General features: G+C 35.8%; 1 protein-coding gene across 3 annotated transcripts in view; it reads right to left on the bottom strand.

Moving 5' to 3' along the window:
* Positions 1–23,426, bottom strand: part of LOC107102913 (voltage-dependent calcium channel subunit alpha-2/delta-2-like) — a 52,332-nt gene that overhangs the window by 25,122 nt on the left and 3,784 nt on the right. For 2 of the 3 annotated variants that reach the window (XM_015402372.1, XM_015402373.1), the window contains exons 2-6: positions 20,698–20,779; positions 6,521–6,637; positions 5,510–5,569; positions 1,796–1,840; positions 298–433 (exon numbers count right to left, since the gene is read on the bottom strand). In XM_015402372.1, the coding sequence (XP_015257858.1) occupies positions 298–433; positions 1,796–1,840; positions 5,510–5,569; positions 6,521–6,637; positions 20,698–20,779 (440 nt within the window). The remainder of the gene's footprint in view (positions 1–297; positions 434–1,795; positions 1,841–5,509; positions 5,570–6,520; positions 6,638–20,697; positions 20,780–23,426) is intronic. The other variant, XM_015402374.1, reaches the window with a different exon arrangement.

Genomic DNA, 23,426 nt, shown 5'->3' with positions numbered 1-23,426 from the left:
TTGCAAGTATGGACTAAACTGTTAAAAAAGAGTGTCAGCAATTGGGCGGTGCCCCTTCAACCCAGTCGCTGAAGGTCCGCAGATCCACATCAGCTCAGCGCTTCTTTTCTGTCTGTTTATGGTTTTGTTTTAATTAACGTTTTGAACTTTCCTACTGGCTGTCTCACTTTGAATACTGGGTCCATCTGTCCCGTTTTATGACAGTTGGCTTTACTGTTTAGAATTATCTTCATCATAAATGTGGCAAACAAGGATATTAATAGGTCTCTGAGATTACATCATTTGAGCAGCACTCACCTCCTTTGTAAATATCTGTTGGAATCTGAACTGCTGTGTGCGAGAAGTTGACATTATTTTTGAAGTTTGGATCATACACAAACTCAAGCTTGAGTTGGGAGGGGTTTTCCACCTCTGCCTCTCCATCCATGGAATACTGTCAAAACAAGTGTGTTAAAATTCAAGCACAAAACTTTATCATGTGTTTAGAAAACTTCAAATATATATTTTATAACATATAAATATATATATATTTTTTGAAGCAAAAAATGAAAATATCTTGAAATTATACAATGCATACACATGACAGCACATCCTGCTTCTGGTGAGCAGAAACTGTTTCTAAAAATGAATTATGCACATTTGATCTTTAACACCAAAGTCAGGAAATCTCTCGTAGTAATTAATGAGTTGTCTGTCACTGAAATAATGACTTCTTAACAGAAATATGTTGAATGGAAGTATGACTGCTTTTTTGGCAGCAAAGAAAAAAAGAGTGAGAACATTTGCTACATAGATCACCTATGCAGGAAACATGCATGTTACCCATGGAAACAACAGCAATCTTTGATTTAAGGGAAGGAACAACTCAAACCTGAGGGAAAACTTAATGTCGTTCTTCTGGCAGATAGCTAGAGCAGGGAGTCAACCGTCAGACCAAAGATATGCTGTTGAGTTCTATTTAATAAGCTTGCAGTTTATTAAGTGAGAAATCGCCTTCTTTATGTTCTTTTTTTGAAGGTAACATTAGTTGGTGTCCAGTTCAAGTTTATAAACTAACCATCCACTCAAAACACATACTTTAGATGTAAGCACCCTAATCTGTTGCAGCTGTGATCACGTTTTTCCTCCATAAAAAAAAAATATGATTGTTTTATTGTAGCTGCAGTATGATTACTATCCTTTAATTCACTTTTGTTGCCACAGGTTAAAATACATTTTAATAAGGTAGAATTTTCTGAGTGATATATGATGTTCCTGAGAAAGATGGTTTTACAGCTACATCACTGAAGCCAGTTAGACTCTGTAGTACATTGTTGACCATTCTGGTGGCATAGGTTGTTAGGAGGAATGTGCTTACAACTGTGCACCACAGTAATGCTGCTGCAATAGGAGCAGAAGGATGGGAGATCTGCCTGAATAGTTCTAGAATTTTCCTATTATGAAAGACATTTTCCATCACAAGTGATCACTGCACTTAGCTGTATTAAACTCCACAGGTTAGGTGCTGGTTTGTTAGGTCCCTACCCTACTGCTCACAACACCCTACTTCTTTTCTTCTTTTATGCTCTGGCCCTTCAGACATGACAGCTTCACCAGCTTTCATTGTATTCTCAGCTAACTTTTCATTTATTTTCCCATTTGCACTTTTTAACATTAATTTATAAATAATGGACGCAAAAATAAACCAACCATGAACTACAAGATTGAACAAAACTGAAAAAGAAAAGCTGTTTAAATTATAATATATGCCTTTTAAACCTGTTTAGCTTGACAGCTTGTTTAGTCCAGCACTTACATATTCCAAATCAGCTTTGGAGTCATAGTAGGCCATGTCAAGCTCCTGCAGGAAAGCAAATGAAAAGATATGATGAAGACTGTAAAACGTAATGAGGGTGAGCAGTCACATGTTTGCACATGTCAAATGGGTGTTTGAATTTACAAAAAAGTTTGGAAAATTAATACTGTAAAATATTTTTGTTATAATTATTTATCATTTATATTATTTTATAAATAAAATGATTATATTACATTGTATCTCTATGCATTTTGGAAAAACATAAATATCTTAAATGTCTGCGAAAGGCAGAAAGACTGGAAAAATAAAAAATGTATGTTATAAAATAAGTTAGAGGAATCATTTACAACAATTCTAAAAGCCAATGGATTTTAACAGACAAGACATTAATCTAATTGTGAAAAAAATCATTCCTAAAATATTTGCAGAAACACAAATTCCAGAGTTGAACACAAATCTCTTATTTTCTCTGTCATTTCTGATACTGTGTGATTTCAGATGGGCCGAGGTGCATTAAAGACAGTGAAGGGAAAACCAAACATTCCTCAGAATTATAATATAGTTAGACAGTAACTATATTATAATACTTTTACTACTTAGCATAGTAACTATATGCTACTATATGCAATATCAGATCATAATATACAAAATCATTTATGATCTTTGAGATACTACATTTCCCTATAGTAACATGTAGTTAGATGTAGTTACATAGTTAGATTATGTAACATACAAGCGAGAGATTCCTATGTGCATGAGTACCGGACTCACTTCTCCATGTAAATTATTCACTAGTGGCCTAACTAATAACTAACACCAGCTTCTGTTCCTAAATTATTTATCTCACAGTAGAATATACTTGAGCTCAGTCTGCACTTTTCTTACAAAACCTGATTTATTTTCTGATTTTCCACAGATACCATGAGACACTCAGTCCAGCCACAAAACCTCCTCCACATTTTCCCCGGTCTCTTCCATTTTTACTGTTCAGGAAACGTTAGCAAAGGGAATTAAAAAGTTATTCAATGTTAAAATTGTGCTTTGAACGTACAATGTCCTGAATGCTAACTGCTTATATTCCAAGATTCTGATAGAATAAAATAACCTATTTTATTCTGTCTGCAAAGGTGTAGCTAATAATTGTCTCTTTTCCTCAGCACTATTTTCCTTTTTTTTCTTTTTTTCGCTCAGAACTGTCAACCTATGACTCAGTGGAGAAGCTGTGTGGACCATCATTATCTGTTACTGTAGTCTGACTTTCGGAAGAGGCAGGACATGCTTCAAATTCCACTCAGTGGTGTAACTATTTTTGACCTTTTCTGATTAGCAAAGTGTCTGCCTGCTCCAAACCTGAGGCTGCATTCCAAATCATCCAAGCACAACAGTTCTCTCAGTCTGCCATCCTTGTGTAAAGTCAAAAATAAAAGGGGATTTTTTTTTCAACAGATAGTAGCTCTTTTTACTCATGGATGTGCAATTGTTAATGCACTATGCTAATGCAGCAATGATTTTTACCCAAACATTGATAACCAAATTATAATTATTCATAATGCCGTATTGCATGTTATTTTGATAATTTCACAAAATTCTAACTACCTTTTTACAAATTTCATTGTAAACACTAAAAACTTAGAATCGCCGATATATATATATCACTATTGACTTCTGTTTCTAACTTATCAAAAATGTAGGAGTTTTTTTTATTGAAATAATTCACAAATGGGTATTACTAATGCTAAATTTAACTGCATATTTTCAACAGCATGTATGGCCCATTTACAGATGTCAATCACATTTTAAAGCCACAACAAATATGTCTATATTTGCAAATCCTTTTAATGAGTTGCCTGGTAAGCTGGCTGAAGGATGGTTAAAAAAAAACTCTTCTGCCAAATTAGAGAGTTCCAACACGATGCCAACCCTTCCTCTGAGACGCCATCGGGAGAACATGAGTAACAAGCAGATTTAATCATCGCACTTGAGAGAAACATCATGGCTGTATATAATGGGTTTAACCGTGTAAATACAAATATGATATTATTTTATTTAACCTTTATTTAACCAGAAAAAAACCCTATTGAGCTTAAAAACCTCTTTTTCAAGGGTGTCCTGGCCAAGAGGCAGCAAAGTTAAATAAGATACATTAAACATAGATACATTAAAATAAATGACAGGTACATAAAAAATAAAAAAAAACATATCAAGTAAAACGATTACAGATCATTGAGGCTGCTTCAAATTCTTTATATTTGTTTAAAATGGTAAAGAGAATTGTTTTATTACATTCTCTGATCAGAAGAAGTTAAAGTAAGCAAACTTTGTTCACGGCTGTCAAACATACGCCATCAAAGCTTCAAAAAAGGTGATGTAGCTTTCAACATTTAAAGCAACATCCATGTACAGTAAACTATGGAGAGTAGAATAGAAAGGCCTAATTATTACAAATATCTGCAAATATTCTTGTTACATGCTTGCAAAAACATTCAATTATTTTAAAATGTATATTCATTTGAAATCTAAGGCTAGGAAAAAAATGGATATTAACAGATTACAGTTATTTTCATGGAAAAACTTCACTATACTTAACCTGCGTTTTGCTTTTTTTCAGCATTGTATTGATCTACACCAGTAACACCTATCTCTGCTATATAAGTTTCTGGAGACACCTCATTTGAACCGCAGTTGCACGTGACAAAGCTTTATCTCAGAGATAAAAATTTATATAAAATCTTATTAGTGATGCTAATAATAATGTTGCTATGTCACGCTAGCTATCAGTATACTATCAAAAAGGACAACCACCGGTTCGCTCCGGCGAGAAAGTAATAAAGAAATAAGTAAAGTAATTTATACTGTTCTAAGAAAAAGTAATGCATTATTTGTTTGCTTTTTTAAAGTTCAAATTAAAGCAGGTTAGTTTTACTCCAGGCTTTACCATTAGAATCTCACACTGGCCCAAATTAAAAAGACAATGACAAGTTAGGCCTGGAGATATTAGGAAAACATGATATGCAATATTGTTGGTGCATGTTACGCCATCAATTTCTTAAAATGAGGACATTATTATACAGCATTGTAAATAATCTGTATGGATACTGTGAAAAAAAAATATTTTTTGTTCTTGTTAACGATGATTTTTTTTTTTTTTTTGTTTCCTCTGCCCTATGACTGATGTATCTATCTTCTGAAACCTTTCTGCATTGCATATAATGCGCCCCAAAATCTATGAACAGAATGAAAGCCTAAAATTTAGATAAATAGCAATAATTTACTACATTCCATTGCAGTACATGATAATAATGCTTATACATTTACAGTTTAAATCATCCATCCAATTCCCCATTCTTGTTCTTATTCTGAACATTCCCAAGGGATTCATACAGTAGGCCAGATATTTAGTCCTTCCACTGGTCTCTTATCTCAAGCATCTCTAGTCAATATCAAAACAACAGCTCAACTCTGAAACTCCCCTTAATGATGAATGTCCTTACCCTATTTATAAGGCTGAGTGAAGGGACGAAGTTCATTTCAGCCACAGATTTGTTTTATTTCAGTTCCTATTGGTTTCTCAAAACTAGATTTTTTGGGAAAAAATGGATTGAGTGGAAAACCAGTGGCTTTGCCATATATCATTAGAAAATTTCTTTAAAATCAAATGTTATATCAAACAAAGGAGGTTACTATTCAGGGGCTATAAATGAAAAACAAACTTACCTTGAGTCCATCTTGCCATATATGTTCCCGTTGGAGTCGTTCTGCTTCACTCGCTAAACGCTATATGATTCAGACAGCAAAACATCAGAACACATTAGTATGGCTGACTTATTACAGTAGCTCAAATAAAACCTCAGTAGTATTTACCAGACTTGGTCTTAATGCTGTTTTCTACCTACTAATTAATAAATAAATTTCTACAGCCAAATAACGAAGTAAATGCATTTACTCCCAAACTGATTTCAAAAAGGGGAACCAGTTTTTTTTATTTTTATTTTGCTTCTTGCGAACAAAATTACATATCCTCTTCCAATGGTGGCTGACAGGGGTCAGCAAAATCCAAAAGCCACAACATAAATATATCAGTGTCAGTGTTTGTGATGTAGATACATGTAATAGATACGTTTCTTTCATGTTTTAAGTTTGGCACAGCAAATCTGGTAACTTTGTATTTATTAGCCTACTTATTTATTAGATTTTTCCATTTTACTGCTATGATTTCTCATCTTACAGTATATGTGATGTTCCTGCTGATGATGTTTACATGTTTCTCTTCTATGGTTCATTAAAAAAAAACATGGAAACAGATCTTGCATTCAACAGCTGCATTCCTTTTGGTTGATCAGTGGACATTGTATAGGAGCTGTCCCACTTCAAGATTGACACTGTCAAATAATCATCACTAGTTATCTTTGGTTGCAAGACACTGAAAACTGCCATACTAGAACCCACTTCACAGACTCACAGAATTAGCACCATAACCAAAGATTCCTCTGCAATATTCCTCCATCTCCATCATTCTTCCTAAAACCACTATTTATTGAAACTAACTGGCTTCAGAACAACTTCACTTTGTTTAACTTCAGATTATTTAGACTTGTATTGCTGTGGTGTGGCTTTTAGATTAAGTTGACCCCTCTGGGCCACCATATCTTCCTGTCAGTTCATGTCCCCCACAAATAAAACAAATTTTATAAACATTTTTCCATAATAAAGACTTTATATGCTCACATCGAGTGCTTTGCGCTTCTTTGCCAGCAGTTTTTCTATATCCAAAGCCACCTTTTCCACAATCCTTCGAGGTTGATTCTTCACCAGACTGAACTGTCGCCTTTCTTCATTATATATCTGTACATTATGGTATTAAACACAGAAGCAGCAGCCAGTTAGTTATTCTGTCAAATGCATTTTGTGCTCAAGTATTTTATTTAAACAGCAGATGCTTCCAAACTGTATGGAGAATTAAGAAGTTATTCTTGAGAATCCTTATTTCCCATCTGTATTCCCTAAACAGCAGAAACACTGATTCTGTCTTCTATGAAACATTATTCTATAATGCATTAGATTAGTGGTTTTGAAATGAGAGTCCCATTTCCACAGAGGGAAGGGCTGAAGATCAGAGGGAGTCTGAAAGGATTTCCCCACAAAGTTGGTCATGTTGGGCTTTTTTATGTATGAAAGGCTTGGTGGATTACCAAAAGCATCATTAAGGATTAATGCATCTTAAACAGATGCAGAAACAGAAGCAAACAGACATTACTGCTTTAGTGTTGTTAAATCTTTTTGACAGAATCTTCTATGGTAGACTGAAGCAAAATATATATATATTTTTTTACATATTTTAAAAAGGAGGATTTTATTGAGAAATACATCAAGCTAAAACAAAACATCAATGTTGAAGGCACTGACCCATTTTTTTTCCAATACTTCTGCAGGTCAGTCTGTCATGCTGCTCATCGGCTTCTGCCCCAAACCTTATTGCTGTTGATAAGTTTTTCTTAAAAGGGCTTTGCGGTGTCACACATTGTCCCCTTGATTTTTCATACTGGAACAATGAACCAATTCTTAAGAGCCGATCATACCCATAAACCTTTGAAGGGGCCTATGAAAATCCACCCTCCCTCTTTAATTTTGAATTAAATAAAGATGGATGTCTCAACTGTTTCTATTTTTCAATTTCATTTGTTTTTTTTCGTAATATTTTCATACAATTTATTTTATTTTTTAACAATCCCCATTACATTCTTAATGTGCAGCACTTAGCTGCAACTTTTTTATTGCAAAGTGCGAAACTGGTTTGATGCAAAGTTTCAATGATTTGATACCTAACCCAGCTAAGTTACTACTTTTGTCTTGATCCATTTTACGTAACGAAAAGTTCATCTTGAAAGATTTTTGATCCCATTCTTTATTCATAGGAATAACAAAAGCAAGCATGAATAGTCTCAGGATCAGTCTGAAGGGGGCCACATCAGTGAAAATACATTTCTTCCAGTCCACAACAGTCCAATTCTGTTACTTTATGCTTTAACGTATGTGCAGTACTCTCATGTTAATGAGGTTTCCCCTACATCATGCTGCTGCAGGAATAGAGAGACCAGGTTATGTTCCTTCTGCAAGACCGCACTCCATAAGTCACATCCCAGAATACCAGAAATCCCAGTTTACTTTGCATATCAGTTGGTTGAGGGGCTGGCAGAATGAGGGGATAACCTTGGGTGTCATTCCAGAGGGCTCCACCCACAGATTTGAGTATCTCACTAATAGTATTATCCTCATCATTAAACTTTACTTGACAAGACAGTCTCAAAACATTTGCAAATAAGTGATATCTTTTGAAAAAAAGAGAAAAACTCCAACTTCTGTTCACAGCTGTTGCCTGTAGTGGCCAACAATGAGGTGCAGGATCCAATTATAAACATTATGACTAAATTGGAAAATAATTTTGTGAAAAAACCAAACATGTCAAATTAAGTGCTATGATAAAGTCCCAAGCAGATGTTCTAGTGCGGTGGTTTTATGTGTGAATCTTTATGAGCCAATTCGCAGCATACTGATTAGGTCTCAGACTGACATTACTGATGAGCAGCTACTTTATAACGAACCTGTGACAGTTTGGCTTTTACTTTTATAGCCCTGGGCGTTGTTGGGAGGATTTTCCTTCCAGCTCCTCTTCAAAATCCAAGGGCAAACTTCCTCGTCAGAGGGCTCACAACTTTGTTACGGCAAGCAGCAAAAGGTAGACATCTTTTAATCAAAGGTCTGAACATTCATGTTTGCAGGTCTTTCCATAAAGGATATTTTTTATGTTTGAATTGCAAAAAAAAATGTAAACCATTATTTTCTGAAAGGGTTGAAAGGAAAACAATTAAAAGACCAGCATCATTACATTCATTTTTATTGTATAACTAACCCTATTGCATTTTGCATTTTTAAAGCTAGTTTACAATGGCGAAATACTCTGTAACTACTTTTAAACTGGCATGAGTGTTTGCTTTTGTCAATATACACACCTTCTGTATGAGCATGTAGCAAAAGTGAACATCAGCTTTGATAACGTCACTGACCTTCCACACAAATTCATGCAGCAATAGTGGGTAGAAAAAACACCCTTTTAGCATGATGAAACATCCAGCAAAACCAAGATCCAGTATCAGAATTCCAATAAATATTTTGTTCTTTAAAAGAAATGCTCAAACATTGATCTCTATATTTTGTTATCTTTGGAAAGTAAAGATATATATTTACATGTAAACACCAAAAACTAGCCTTAAACATTTTGTTAAACTTATAAACAAAAACTTGATGTCTTAGAATAAGTACACTCGAGCACCATAGTCCAGATAGCCAGTATTACCACCTTTGGTTGGAATAAATTTATCAAGATGGTTCTTCCTGGCATTTCAACGTCACTGACATTGGTCTGAGGAAATATATATCTTTTTTTTATTCTCAGCCAAACTGTGATGGTGATTTTTGTATTGATCTAGTTTCATGTCATTTCTTAGAACATCCCTTATGAACTGATGAATTCATGGCAGATACTGTGATGATGAGCGGGCCCGTTCTGTAGAAGCAAAGCATGTTTGAACATGAAACTTCCATCATCTAGTTTCATAGTTGACTTGTTCTGTTTCGGTTTGAAAACTCTGTGTCGGTTTCCGAATAATTCAGTTTTAGATTCTAGCTAAAACTGACCAAAGCACAATTCTCAGAGGTCCTCTTTGATTTACATACATATTAATAGAATACAGCAACTACCAATTGTATGGATAGTTCAGCCATGCACTATAGATCTGAAATAATTCATCTGAACCACAGGGCAACACATTTACTCTTCATCCAACTTAAAGCCTGTTTTTATTATTTTCTTGGACTGTTATATCAGAACTATCAATTAAATTTCAATAAATTTAAATATAGATATAATTCCTCCAATACTATTTATTGTTTGCTGTCAGGTTACACCGAGGTTTGTAGATGATCCAGATGCTGAGGTTAAAGATGAGGGGGTTTTTAACAGATTTAGTAAGGAGTGGTGGCAACAGAAATATAAATCCAGAAATAACTGATTAAGGAACACAGGAACCAGAACAAAAGAGAACACATGGGTTAAGGAGGGAATGAAGGAATGAAGAGAATTCAGCCAACTTTAACTGCAGAGGAGGAGTATAAATGCCAAACAGTACAAAGAATAGAGTAATCAACTGATTGGGAGCAGGTGTGGACAGAAGGATATAGAAGGGAGCTTAGGGGAAAGGAGACTTACACAAGGGGGCAACAGAGAGTAAACAAGAAATACATAAGAATTCAAATACAACCAGAAAGGACTTCAAGCATAATGGTAAATGGCATGTACTTAAATAGCGCCTTTATTCAAGTCAGGAGACTTGACCAAAGCACTTTACACTACATTAATTCACCCATTTACACACACTCACGGTGGCAAGCTACATTGTAGCCACAGCTGCCCTGGGGCTCACTGACAGAAACGGGGCTGCCGTACACTGGCGCCACCAGGCCCTCTGACCACCATCAGTAGACCATGCAGGTGAAGTGTCTTGCCCAAGGACACAATGACACTGAAAGTCGGAGCCGGGGCTTGAACCGTCAATCCTTCGATTTCAGGGCAAACTCCTACATCCAACGCCACTGGGGCGACAGTGGCAATGGAAATATATACTATATACAGAAACAAAAGCACACATAAAATATCTCTATTTCTTTCTGAAATTCTGTTTATTGAGTCCATAAATCACATGGTTTCATTCTGTTTTCAGCAGTCCAGAACTTCTCTGCAGGATTAAGGCTTAAAGTCTCCCTAAGTATTAATCAGGAATAATTATGTTTCACAAATAAGGTATGCTATATTGTTTTCTTTCTATGTTATGAGTATGAAATTGTAATTATATCAAAATAACTGTAGCAATAATCTAAAAATATCAGACAAGGATGAAGTCTTTGTCCTGAAGTTCACCTCTGTTCTAACGTTCTAATAAGAGTATACATTTCGGTGTCTATTTGTATGTTGGAGGTTTGAGGTCATCAGACTCTCAACCTCATGGGTGAAACTGTCAAAGACAAGAAGTGTCATTTAAAAGAATAGTGGCATATGGATAGATTAGGACACAGATTACAATTTTTTTTCTCAATGACTGAATTCCTATTATGAACTACAAGACATAACTAGTTTCTGTGCTGACCAGATGCTTTACTGGCCCATAAAACAAAGATGAGAACATGCAGTAATGAACAGGGAGTTTCTGTGAACTGTGCCATCTGTGAAGAACTCTGTTCAGTGGAGAATATATTAATGAGTGTGGCAGAGCATGGAAGTGACCAAAAGAAAATGATTAAATCATGGTATCACGTGATATCGGCAGACTGTCAGTTTCCTAACTTTGATTCTCACTTTAAAATTAAAAGTCCTATAAATTCAGGGGAATTCATGAATTATTTAAAGAAGCAACATTGATATTTACACATATTGATTTCCCAAACTATACTTTTGGGAAATCAATGTGTGTAAATATCATGTATCATGCTTTATGTATTTCTTGACAATGCGGTAGTACTTTCTACATCAAGGTACATATGAAATATAAAAGTATGCTTTATAAGTATAAATAAACAAGTCCTTTACCTGGTTTGGAAAAAAAATGAAATCTCATCTCTGAGCCTGTTGATCTTGCTCTGGATGCTACTCAACCTCTTGAAACAATCTGTGTGCAGGATGGGTGGAGTCTTTCATGATGCAGAGTGCCTTCCCCTGCACCTTGATGTGTAGAGGTTTGAGGTGGAGGGAAGGCTGCTCCTTACAGTCCTCTACGCAGCCTTAACCACAATCTGCAGAGCCACCCTCTCAGTAACAGTGCAGCCACACCACACAGTGATGTAGGTGCAGAGAACACTCTCCAACATACAATCATAGAATTTCTCTGCACTGAACTGCAGGTCCCCGCAGCTTCTGGGTAAGTAGAGATGGCAATGAGCTTTCCTGACCAGACAGGAGGTGTTGGCGCTCCAGGTGAGGTCACTGGATAAATGCACACCCAGGTACCTTTAGCTGGAGACCATCTCCGCAGCTGCTTCTCCAAGGTACAGGGGATGAAAAGGAATTCAAACACAGTCTTCTTAGTCTTCATTACATTGAGGCAGAGGCTATTGTCTCTGTACCACTGCAGCAGGTTTTCAACTTCATCTCTGTATTTGGACTCATCATTGTTTGTGATGTGTCTCACTACTGCTGTGTTATATGCAAACTTCCGTTTCTCACACCTAGGTTGTCTTGCCGTGCAGCCATATGTCAGCAGAGTAAATGGGAGAGGGCTCAGCACATGACCTGGGGTAAGTTAGTGCTAAGGGCTTACGGGGGTGGAGATGGAATTGTGGATCCCGACAGTCTGAGATCGGTTGGTCAGGAAGTCCAGGACCCAGTTCCCCAGGGTGGGACAGTCAATGAAAGGAGAGCTTCTGCATTAAGGTCTGTGGGATGATGGTGCAAAAGATTGATGGGAAATCCAGGTAGAGCAGACTGGTGTAGGAGTTTCTGCTCTCCTGGAGGGTGAGTACTGTGTGGCCCACCGATGAGATGACATCAGTTCCTCTTGTTGGCTTACTGATGTTGGTCCATAGTGGAGTCCATGATGTGGGTAATGACTATGCTCTAAAAGCACATGATGACTACAGATGTTAAGGTTATAGGGGGGTGGTCATTTAGGCCTGTCACTTCAACTTGGAGACAGGGACGATAGTGGCAGACTTTAAGCAGGTTAGGACAGATGCCAATGACAGTAAGGTGTTAAAGATGTCCGCCAAAGCCCCTCAAAGAGCTAGTGGGCACAGTCCCTTAGTACCTGCCCTGGAAGGTGGTCAGGGCCTGCAGCTTTCTGGGGATTCATTCCATGGAGGGTCTTCCTAACATAGGCTGTGGTCACACAGATGGGCGTGTTACCAGGTAGTTATATAAATATGGTGCAGTGCAGTGAGGGGTCCCCTGAGCATTTTGCCTCTTTGATGTTGTAGCCCATGATGCATTTGATGCCCTTTCACATGCGCTGCAGGGGACTGGTGGTGAAGCGACCCTGAATTTTCTGTGTGGCTGTTCCCCTCACAATGCCTGCAGTCAGTCTTTTCCTAGCCTTTTGGCATACTGATGCCTCAACTTTCCTGAAAACTAAATCAGTTTAGCTTTCAGTAGACTAGCACACCATCAACACCCTTGAAGACAAAGCTGGGAAAAGAGGAGGTGTGTTCCTCAAGGTCCAACTCTCCCTCATATATACAGAAGCCTCACATATAAAGAACACCTGCCAATCTGTTTGCTGCTGAAAACAGTCCTGTAGCACAGCAGCTACAATCCTGGGCCACACAGTGTGTGTTTTCTTCGCTGGCCGAATTCATCTTATCAGAAGTTGATATGCTGGCAACAACAGGATGGAGATTTGGTCAGAGATGCCAAGATGTGGTATAGGAAGAACTTAGCATGCACCACAAATGTTAAGTGGATCTCTTAATTAATTGCACTTTGGGCTATCAAGTTACCAAAAAATATACAATAACAAAATGTGTTTCAAAGCATTTCATCTATTGAGGGACAATTTGAACTTCAGAGCAATTATGTTTTCCGCCTTAGGAATGAAATCTTAAATATTATTAGGAATGTCTTTGTTACATAGAATGTTTAAGATTCGACCCGTAACGGGAAAATTTGATTGCTGTGTTACTCTTTGACAAAATCTAACTTATTCTTCCAGTTGCTTTTCATCATCTGTCCCTTTTGTAAAGTTACTTATAGTAAGTATATTTTATTTGATTCTGAAAATGTTTGGACTGTCAAGCATAACATAGCAACTTATTTTACAACCTGCCATCATAAATCATTAAAATACACTATAAAATAAACATTTTTCTGGCTTTTTTGTGTTTACTACTTGTTCCCTAAACTTTGCATACAGTTCAAAAACGTTAATCTGAAATTTGTAATTATCAAAAAAGTAACAGCAGTTTATCAATTAATAGGGTTGAATTAATTTATCATTTAATCAAGTTAAATTTCACTTTAATTAATTTAAGACAAGTTAATATCATTGTCTTTCATGGCAAGGCAAAGGCAAGGCAAATTTATTTGTATAGCACAATTCAGTACAAAGACAATGCAAAGTGCTTTACATGATTAAAATACAGGAAGATAAAACAGAATCAAAGCAAGTAGGAAAAAAAATAAATAAATAAATAAATAAAATAAAAAATGCAGAAACAAAAAAGAATATTAAAAACAGTTGTACTAAAGAAAATATGTTTTAGTTGCACTGTTTAACTAGAACAGTCGAAGGCAATCCTAAACAAATGTGTTTTTAGTCTTGATTTAAAGGAACTCAGGCTTTCTGCACTTTTTTCTGGAAGTTTGTTCCAGATAAGTGGAGCATAGGAACTAAATGCTGCTTTTCCATGTTTAGTTCTGTTTAGTTTAGTTTCATGGGGCCCCAAATTCTGGCGGCACCCCTGCATGTTTTTCCTAACCTGTGGTCATGGTCCACTCAAAATAACTGAAGCCCATTAATCTGGATGGCTGAGTCTGGCATATTATAGTTAAACCAGGGTTCTGTTCAGGCAAAGAACAGTATGGTTCTTTATCTCTGTAAAAAGACTCAGCCTCAGACATAACAAATCCACTTTGCCAGTAAGTGAGTGGACTTTGGTCAGAAAGATAGTAGAAATCAGTTGCCTCCTAGCTCTTAGCTGGGCCAAGGCAAATGTTTGCTTTCCACTCTTCTGTTTTCAGGCCCGTTTTCTCTTGGTTGTTACTCCATACACTCTGCTGTGCCATTCCATTGTCCTGCGTAGCTGCTGTCCACCCACTGCTGATTTTAGCATGGGTGATACATTAAAAAACAAACTATGGTGACCATCACTTGGCTTGAGCTGTACTTCAGATGTGAATTCAGCACTGAACTAAAGCCTAAATCCAGCCTCAAAGTAATTAAAATAAGGCTTAATCTTGGGAGCTGGAGAACCTCTGTATACCACCATGATAACAGAAAATATTTGGTAAAGTATCCAAACGCTAAAGTAATACTAACCATGGAATTGTTGGCTAGTATTTACAAATATATTGTATGATCAAAGTGGTTGTAAATATGGGGCACATGAGGCGATTTGGTTTCTAACAAACAACTATTACATATTTGAATGCATGAAATAAATATGTCAGTATCTAATCTACACATTTCCAACAGAAACAAACTTCAGAGCAAACAGTCCGCACCACAGAGCAGGTTAAGTCTCCAAACTACGATAGATCTATAGAAAATATAAGGTAATTCCTTGTAAGTATAAAACTATACCAGAGTTACCTGAGTAAGCCACTAATCCTGCAGCAACATTTGAGCAAAAAAGTAGCTGTTGTTAAAGTACAGTGTTCAAAATATTAACACACCTATTCTGTCACAACTCTCTTTTTCTTTTATTTTTAACATTTCCTGAACATGTTTACTTTTTAGATTTAAGAATGTATATTTTTAATACAGTTTCAATACAATTTGTTTTAACGACTTCTAATTCTTTTAGCTATAATAGATGTTCGCAGCTTAAAATAGCTTCTGTAAAGTGGCAGAGTGGGCAGTTAAGACACAGGGTTTGGCTTTCTATTCCTGTTTTTTCCTGATGCCTTTTTTTAGCTGAAACACGTCCTAAGCCAGGATAAGCAATTGCTTTAATTACTTTTCAACAATTTTCAGATGCAAGAGGAGATCAGTGAGGAGTTAATGAAGAAGTGAGTGTCACATCAAGGCTTTACTGCAGGCTGACCATCTGCTCTGCAGTGACACAAACAAAAAGGACACGTGGCGATGCTCTCTGCTGAGGCAACGCCCCCACACATCTCTCCAGAGCATGACTCTCTGGCCTTCTGCATATGATCTCAGATTCTGCTGCTGGCATTTTGGTTCAACCATAACACCATCAGGTGCAGTACAGCACTTGATGTAGGACCTTATAAACATTAGCAAGTTCAAAAATGGATATATATATATATATTTATATATATTATCTTTGAACCCATATTGTAAGCAAGATTGTCTATACCAGTCGTAGGTAAGATATGTTTCCTTTTTGCCAAAAGTCTGCTTGGTATAATATAGTCCACCCATGGGAAATGTTTTTTATAAAGTAATATAAAACGAGCTATGTGTGGTCAATACAAGCTCCTACGGGCTTCAGAGTAGCAATAAAACCCATCCAAAAAAAAATGTATATTTTTCTAAACATAAATGTGTAAGGATGCTTTCTGGATAATTATCCAAAGAACAGAGGACATGAGTGGTTCTCAACATTGAAACATTCAATAAACCTTTACCATGTTTAAAGGGTGATTAGGAGGATGTCAAAGGTCAAGCATATGACCATCAAATGCTTAAATGTACAAATTAAACCTTTAGATCAAGATTTCATTTTGCTTTTTTTAACCTGCCACGATATCTAAGCTCAGTCATTTGTTTTGTTTTAATTTAACTGTATAAAGCTTGTTCTCATACTGCTACATTAACTTGTGTTGGCCTGTGCTGATGTTTTTTCAATATTAATACTATCATTATAACGTTATTTTTGATCGTCCAAACAGGTTTACATGTGCACAGATATCTCTCCTTGTCTGGCCAATCCCTCCTTGAGGCAACAATGTCTATGGTATGGACAATACTTAGACAATAAATCACAAGTTACAAAACAAAAAGGACAAAAAATTGCACAAGTAAACATAAACATCATCATTAAGTTGTTGCATCAAATAACGTTATTTTTTTTATTGATGTCTCAGTATGGAGGACCTGGAGAGTCACAGAGAAAGAAGAAGAAATAGAGAATTTTCAAAAAAGTAAAAAAAAAAACAATCCACTGGACTTTGTTACCAAGTTTGAAGACGTTTCACTTCCCACCCAGGAAGCGTTTTCAATTCAAAATGTCAGAAATAGCGTTGAGTTTAGGGCTTTATAGAGTGGACCAGAAAAAACTTCCTGGGTGGGAGGCGAATCGTCTTCAAACTTGGAAACAAAGTCCAGTGGATTGTTTTTGGAATGACTATGACCTGGATGACTTCACCAGCAAGAAATACAGTACTTTAAAATTTAACATTAATATAATACAATTAGGGGTCCCATTTGAAAAGCATTTTGTAATTGCATATTTTAAACTGAATTATTATAGAGGCATTAAAATTTGTATTTAATAATCCATTCTTTTAAAAGCTAATTATTTTTACATTTCCATTTTCTTTTTTACTTAAAATTTTCAATTCAAATTTGCGATTGCATCTTTCTTTAACCTCTCAATTGAGCATTTCTATGACCCTTCTGGTCCCAGTGCATTCTCTTGACTGTTTCCTTTTTCAACTAAGCTATTGTGTGAAACTTTGTTGTGTGACACCTGCTCACTTTGTTGCTCGAGACAAAGTGGAAACTCAGAGCCTTTTATATTGAGCAAAGTAAAAGTTCAATCTTATCAAATTTTTAGAAAAACTTGTCTTCTGAAAGCAGAAGGGATGCATCAATTTTTCATTTTTTACTAATTTCTTCCTAAAGGAGATGCATCATTAGCATCTAGAATTTTGATATAGTGAGCCAAAGTTATTCAAAGTTATTCATATTGTCATGCCCCAATATGTTGCTTGTTGCTCCATCATCTGAGCTTTATCTATGATTGTTCAACTACTAAAAGCCAAATAGTCCACAAAGATAAAGCATGACAGTCAATCAAAACAATGACAGGTGGAGAGCAAATTTTTGCTTGTGCAGAGTACCTCCAATGGTACATATTGTGTTGTGATCCAAATGTGGCTGTCTACATCCTAGCAGCAACTGTAATTGTTTTAACATTGTTTTTAATGTTCTAAGAGACCAGAATGGTGACAGAAAACTAAATGGAAAAGGGTCACCATTGCACAGGCACCAAAGGGGACATAAAATAGCCAGCGTGGCTAGTTTATACCACGTACATGACATATTATTCTGGAAAGGAGCAGGTAGAGCGTGATTTCAAAGATGGGACTAACAGAGTCAGTGGTAATTGTTTAGAACCAGCTCTTACAGCAGTCAGTTGTTGAAATTTTAACAATATGAACAACTCTTTCAGGCATAATAAAGTCATATATAAAGTATTCCTCTGCTGCAGCTGTAATCTTGACTTTTATTGTTACAGAAGAAGCGCTGTTGCATTATGGGTCTGCCTCAGGCACTGTGATCGGTCCGTTCTCATTTTAGACCAGAGAGTACTGAGCCCTACTAGACTGAATTATGCTTTGTGTAAGTCAGTCTGCTGGCCAGGCTAAAATTAAATAATAAGACAATGCAATTTTAAAAAAGGATTTAAAAAATGCAAGGTGAAAAATAAGAAGTAAATGCCTTTTTAAATGTTTGATAAGCAAAGGTATTTATAATCAGATTTATGAATTGTACTTTTAAAATCTTATTTAGAAATAGGATTTGAAAATAAATTTTAAAATGCATTATTGGCAATGCATTAATAAATACAATTACTCTTTAGCAAATCAACTTATGTCAGGTTGAGTGGAGGTTTTTAGAGTACCCAAATGCAGAGTCAAATAGGAAGGGATAATTGCTTGCAAAGTATAATGAAAAAGTAAAAATACAAAAAATCCTTAGTCCAGAACAGATAGTTCAAGAACCAAAAAAACTAGGAGCCACTATGGAGGAATTAATCAAAAGAATGACGAGGATCCAGCAAAGAGTAACTGAACAGTAGGTGTAAATATGGGAGACAGAAACAATGGGATGAATAATTAGCTGATAGGGAGCAGGTGTAGACAGAAGTAACTAGAAGGAGGTAAGGGAAAAGAGACTGGCATGAGGGGGCAACAGAGAGCAACTCAAAAAATATAACACAAAAATGGAAAAGAAACCAATTTTCAAGAAAACATAGAATAACATAAATTAAAGTGGGACTGAAAACTTAAAAAAGAAATTCAAACAGAAGTCAATATAGGACACAAGCAGGGCATGTTTTTAAATTGTCGCATTTTTTCATTGACTAGTCTTCATACTGTATAGGGGATGTGAAAACACCAAACATAGATAAGTATGTGACTAATTCAGCACTATATGCCAGTACTCTGAATGTACTCTCTGCATAAGAGTAAAACTATGTTTGACAAGAAGATCTAACAGCAGTTCTAGAGTGGGTGAATGGCAACCAGCTTGTTTCAACTGTATCTACAACCTATTGTATGGTGATTGGCTCAGATATGAACATCAGAAAAAAATCCTCAGTTATAACTGAAAATCAAAGAAGAATTTCTAAGGATGTATTTGTCTTCAAAAGCAACTAGATTAATAAAACAATCTTGTCAAATCTTCACTACTAGCCAGTGATCTGGTGAAATTCTACAGCTGAAATGATTACCAATGTTTGAAAAATGTAAAATAGAGCATCTTGCATTTTTTGTTTGTGATTTCAGAAAAAAATTAATAGAAATACACCAAACTCTCAGCTGGTTAATTTTAAGAGAAGTATTACATTATTCTTTCCTTATATTTATAGAGGTATTTCCAACACAAAAACTAATCTTCTCCTTTATGAATACAGTTCTGAGAATCACAACTATAACATAACACATGCTGCAAGAATTTTATTCCCTTCCCAAGATAAACAGAAACTATGATAAAAGAATAGTACTGTTTAGCTCAAATGTGGAATTTTTTTGATTAAAAGTGTTTCTCCTACCCAAATTTGTTAATTCTACCTGTATTAATTTTTGTTTTATTTTATAGTTTAAAATACAAAAATGTACTAACTGTCCATTTGATTACATCAATTAAAATATTATAGCAGCTGTTATAAGATAATTATTTCTCAGTACTTGAGGAGCTATTTTAACAAGTACTCTTACTGTAATAATGTTTTGGATGACTACTTATTACTTTTACTTGTTCAAAAAACATATTAAAGTAGTGTTACTCTTACTTGAGTAAAAGTTTTGGATGCTGAGCACACCATATTGAAAATCCATTTGTTCATTTTCTGACAAAGCTGGGAAGGTCCTTATTAAACACATTCTGAGTTCTGTTCTTTTCATAAACTACCGATACTATTTCATTTAGTTTTTTTTGTAGTTTTTGTTTTTACTGTACTGGTGGCTCATTTTCCTGTCGGTAGGCTAACAGAAAAGGGGGTATGAGAGATGGGGGAGACATGCTGCAAAAGACCACAGGTTGGCCATGTCAAGGACCAAGGCCTCCGTCTATGGGTCATGCGCACTAATCACTGCGCCACCAAAGCACACCAAAAACTCTAAAAAGATCTAATTTACACAAAAACCTTTGTAACTAACACTATTAAAGATATGGAAATTAATTTAGATGATATGAAGATTTAGGAATTAGCTCATTATAACATAGTATTAATTAAATACAGATGATAGAGAGTAGATAGCTATAGCGGAATATGCTGAAAAAACATGGCTTGATTGTCATTTACAACATAAGGAGTTAATAAGCTGCAACTGTCATAATAATGCCAAATATTCCTAATCATATCACACTAGTGTGTGTCCAGGCATCACTCTGGAAATGCATCATTTTGTGCAAGAATAATAATTGCTGAAAACTGGAAAGACGCTTTTGTTATTATTTGGCTTTTAAAAGCAAATATAAACATTAAAGCTATTACGAATACATAAATTGTCCCTAAATACAAGAAAAAGTTGTTGCTCTTGTCTGTAAAATTTCCCATAAATAAATAAATAAATAATTACAAGGAAATTGTGTTCTTGTTTCTAATGTAGCTCGAGAGCTTAATGGATTCACGGCTATTTACCATACTGACCTCTCATGCTCAATGCATTACTTAGTGAGTTTATGCTGCAATGCCATGAGTAAGACTACAAACCACAGACTCACCCCTTTTAGCTGCTGAGCCCCAGTGATGTGCTGAAAGACTCTGTCAATCTCCTGCTCGATCCTCCTGGCCCAGTGCATTATCCTGTGGATAAACATTAGAGGCTGACTGTCACACAGCAAAAAAAACTATTTAAAAAGACACATGTGTTTGCGTGTCAGTAGCTAACAAGAATGACAAGTGATGGATAAGAGAAAAATGGTTTGCATACAGTACTTGCAAGTACTGATAACCAGGCCGAATTGTTTATAAAATTTGCATCGACTCCAAGCTCAAAAACTAAAACATATTGCTTAATGTAATAAATAATTAACAGGACAAGCATGTCTTTATGCTTACAGGGTGATTCATTAACCCATCCAGGGAACAGAACCCCGAATAACATCTACAGAAATTCTAGGTTAATTTGTAATGTTCCAGCTTAGTTTGGTTTCTGAGAGGCCAAAAAAACAGACAAACAAAGGACCGTCTCCACAAAACTGTTTTCCAAAAAAGGGGATTATTGTATCATGTTAGTAAGTGTGCATCTTGGTAACCAACATATTCAAACTTTGGAAGAGAAGCAAAATTCATCAAAAATGATTGTTGTGCTTTGGGGCTATTTTTTCTGTATCAGAACCAGGAAAACTTGCTGTCATTAATGTAACCATACATTTTACTGAGCAAGCACACAAAGTTCCCCTCTAAAAGACCCCCCAAAAATAAAAAGACTCCTGTTTTAGCCCGATGTTATCTTTGAGCAACAGCAATAGCGTAAACGCATAGATTGTTATGGTATATCACGGTGTCCACGGCTTTTCTATTTCTAAGAGTGATTGGCTAGCCTGGCCAGCCAGACTGAATTACTGGGAATTTAATTCAGTCTTGTTAGATCTGGCCCGATCAATCATAGCACAACAGAGCGTGATGCTTGGAGTTTTTGCCTCACATTCATAGGTATCTGATAGGTTCTAACCTGATGACGCTGACCCTGTTTGTCCCACCTTTGAAATCGAGATGTAGCAGGGCTTCATCAGGCTAATAATACACCACGTAGTATACATCGTACCAGTCTAGCTTGATTTACTGATCAATCTACATTCCCACCCTCATCTATGGTCATGATATCTCGGTAATGACCAAAAGGACTAGATGGCGAATACAGGGTTAATACAGTCCCCTCCAGACCCTCAGTGCCTCAATGTTTGCATATCTTTCATAAATGTATTGTGCAGAGAGTGTGATCTCTTCTACCATCATCTGTCAAGATAGTGGCATCCGAGTATCAAAATAAAGCGAAATGAAACTAAAAAAGCACTACAAGCTAAAAAAGAAGGTTGACTCTAAAACCTCTGGAGATTATATACGAAAAATATCAATCTTCACCGAACTTTTGTAGAACCATAGTGTCTTTAGTCAGAAGTTTTAATACAGTATTTCTGAATTGAAATGATTGAATTGAAAGTTAATTTTCCTTCAATTTCATAACAATGTATTAATTTACATTAGCTTATCACATAAAATCCAACTGAAACACATTAAAGTGTTTGTGACAACAATGTAAACCTAGTGAATAAATGTTCTCTTTGTCCTAAGATCAAAACATTGCTATCATACACAACACGTAATACATTAAAATATTAAAAAGCATAGTAATTTTCTTTCTATTTTACTTTTTTTCAATTTTGCTATAATTCCTTGTATGTGTCAAACTCTACTTGGTAATAAAGCTTTTCAGATTCTGAAGAGCATGATCACATCCTACAACAGACTGCAATTTCACTGCAACCCACACATTTTTACACATCCAATCAAAAATATTCTGCACTGTAAGAATTAACGTCTTTTATATTTCTTGAACATCATCTAGAGGTGTGAGCCATGAAAAAGCAGAGAAAAAGCAAAGACATAAGAATGTCCTTTTCTAAAGTCTGAATATCCAATGCTAAATTAATGGATGTGAACAACTTCTACACATTGGTCTTTTCCACTGTTTTAACTCTCACTTTTTGTGAACTGCACATAGTTGGGCTTTTTACCTTATCATAAAAAAACAGGAAACACCAGGGAAAAGGCAGGCCCAGAGAACCAACCTGGGTACTTTTAAATTGCCCAGAGAGTGGGTTCATTATCAGTTAGACAGCTCAGAGAAGAATTACAAGACAACGTGACGGATTAATGCCTTGTTGGGCTTGTTCCTACTGTCAGACCAGGCACAAATCTTCTCTCAGCTGCCTAGCAATACAGAAAGATACAGCCTTTTGGATGTTACAAATTTATTTTAGCTGAGCTGATATACAAAATTCAGATCTGATATTAAAGATCTACATTACATTCCTTTATAGAAATTGCTCTTTAATAAAAGCCATAGAAGTACATGTGAGCATCTTTAACACAGCCTTCTCTCTGCAAAGGCTCATTATAAAGATGCAGCTGAATGTCTTTGCCGTGCAAAATCTAAAAGTAAAATAATCGTCAGCTCGAGGCGATTGAGGCAGCAGGACTAAAAAACAGCTTTATAATAGATCATGAGAAAACAACTTTCCAGCCTCCTCACAACAAAAAATGGAGCAATGTTCTGAATATTTCCATAATGAGATAGATCTAAGACATTATGAGTGATAGAGCTGAGAAGAAAATGCCATACCCTGTAATCTGATTAAATCAAATGTTCAATAAATAATAAATCAGAGACTATTTTCTAATCTGATAACCAGATATCTGCAAACATCTATGACTATATGTTTTTAAA

This window comes from Cyprinodon variegatus, unplaced genomic scaffold (assembly GCF_000732505.1).
Source record: "Cyprinodon variegatus isolate N-32 unplaced genomic scaffold, C_variegatus-1.0 Scaffold1340, whole genome shotgun sequence".
NCBI classification, from domain to species: Eukaryota; Metazoa; Chordata; class Actinopteri; order Cyprinodontiformes; family Cyprinodontidae; genus Cyprinodon; species Cyprinodon variegatus.
Note: the sequence above shows the minus strand (reverse complement) of the source record. Positions and strands in the feature narration are given on the sequence as shown.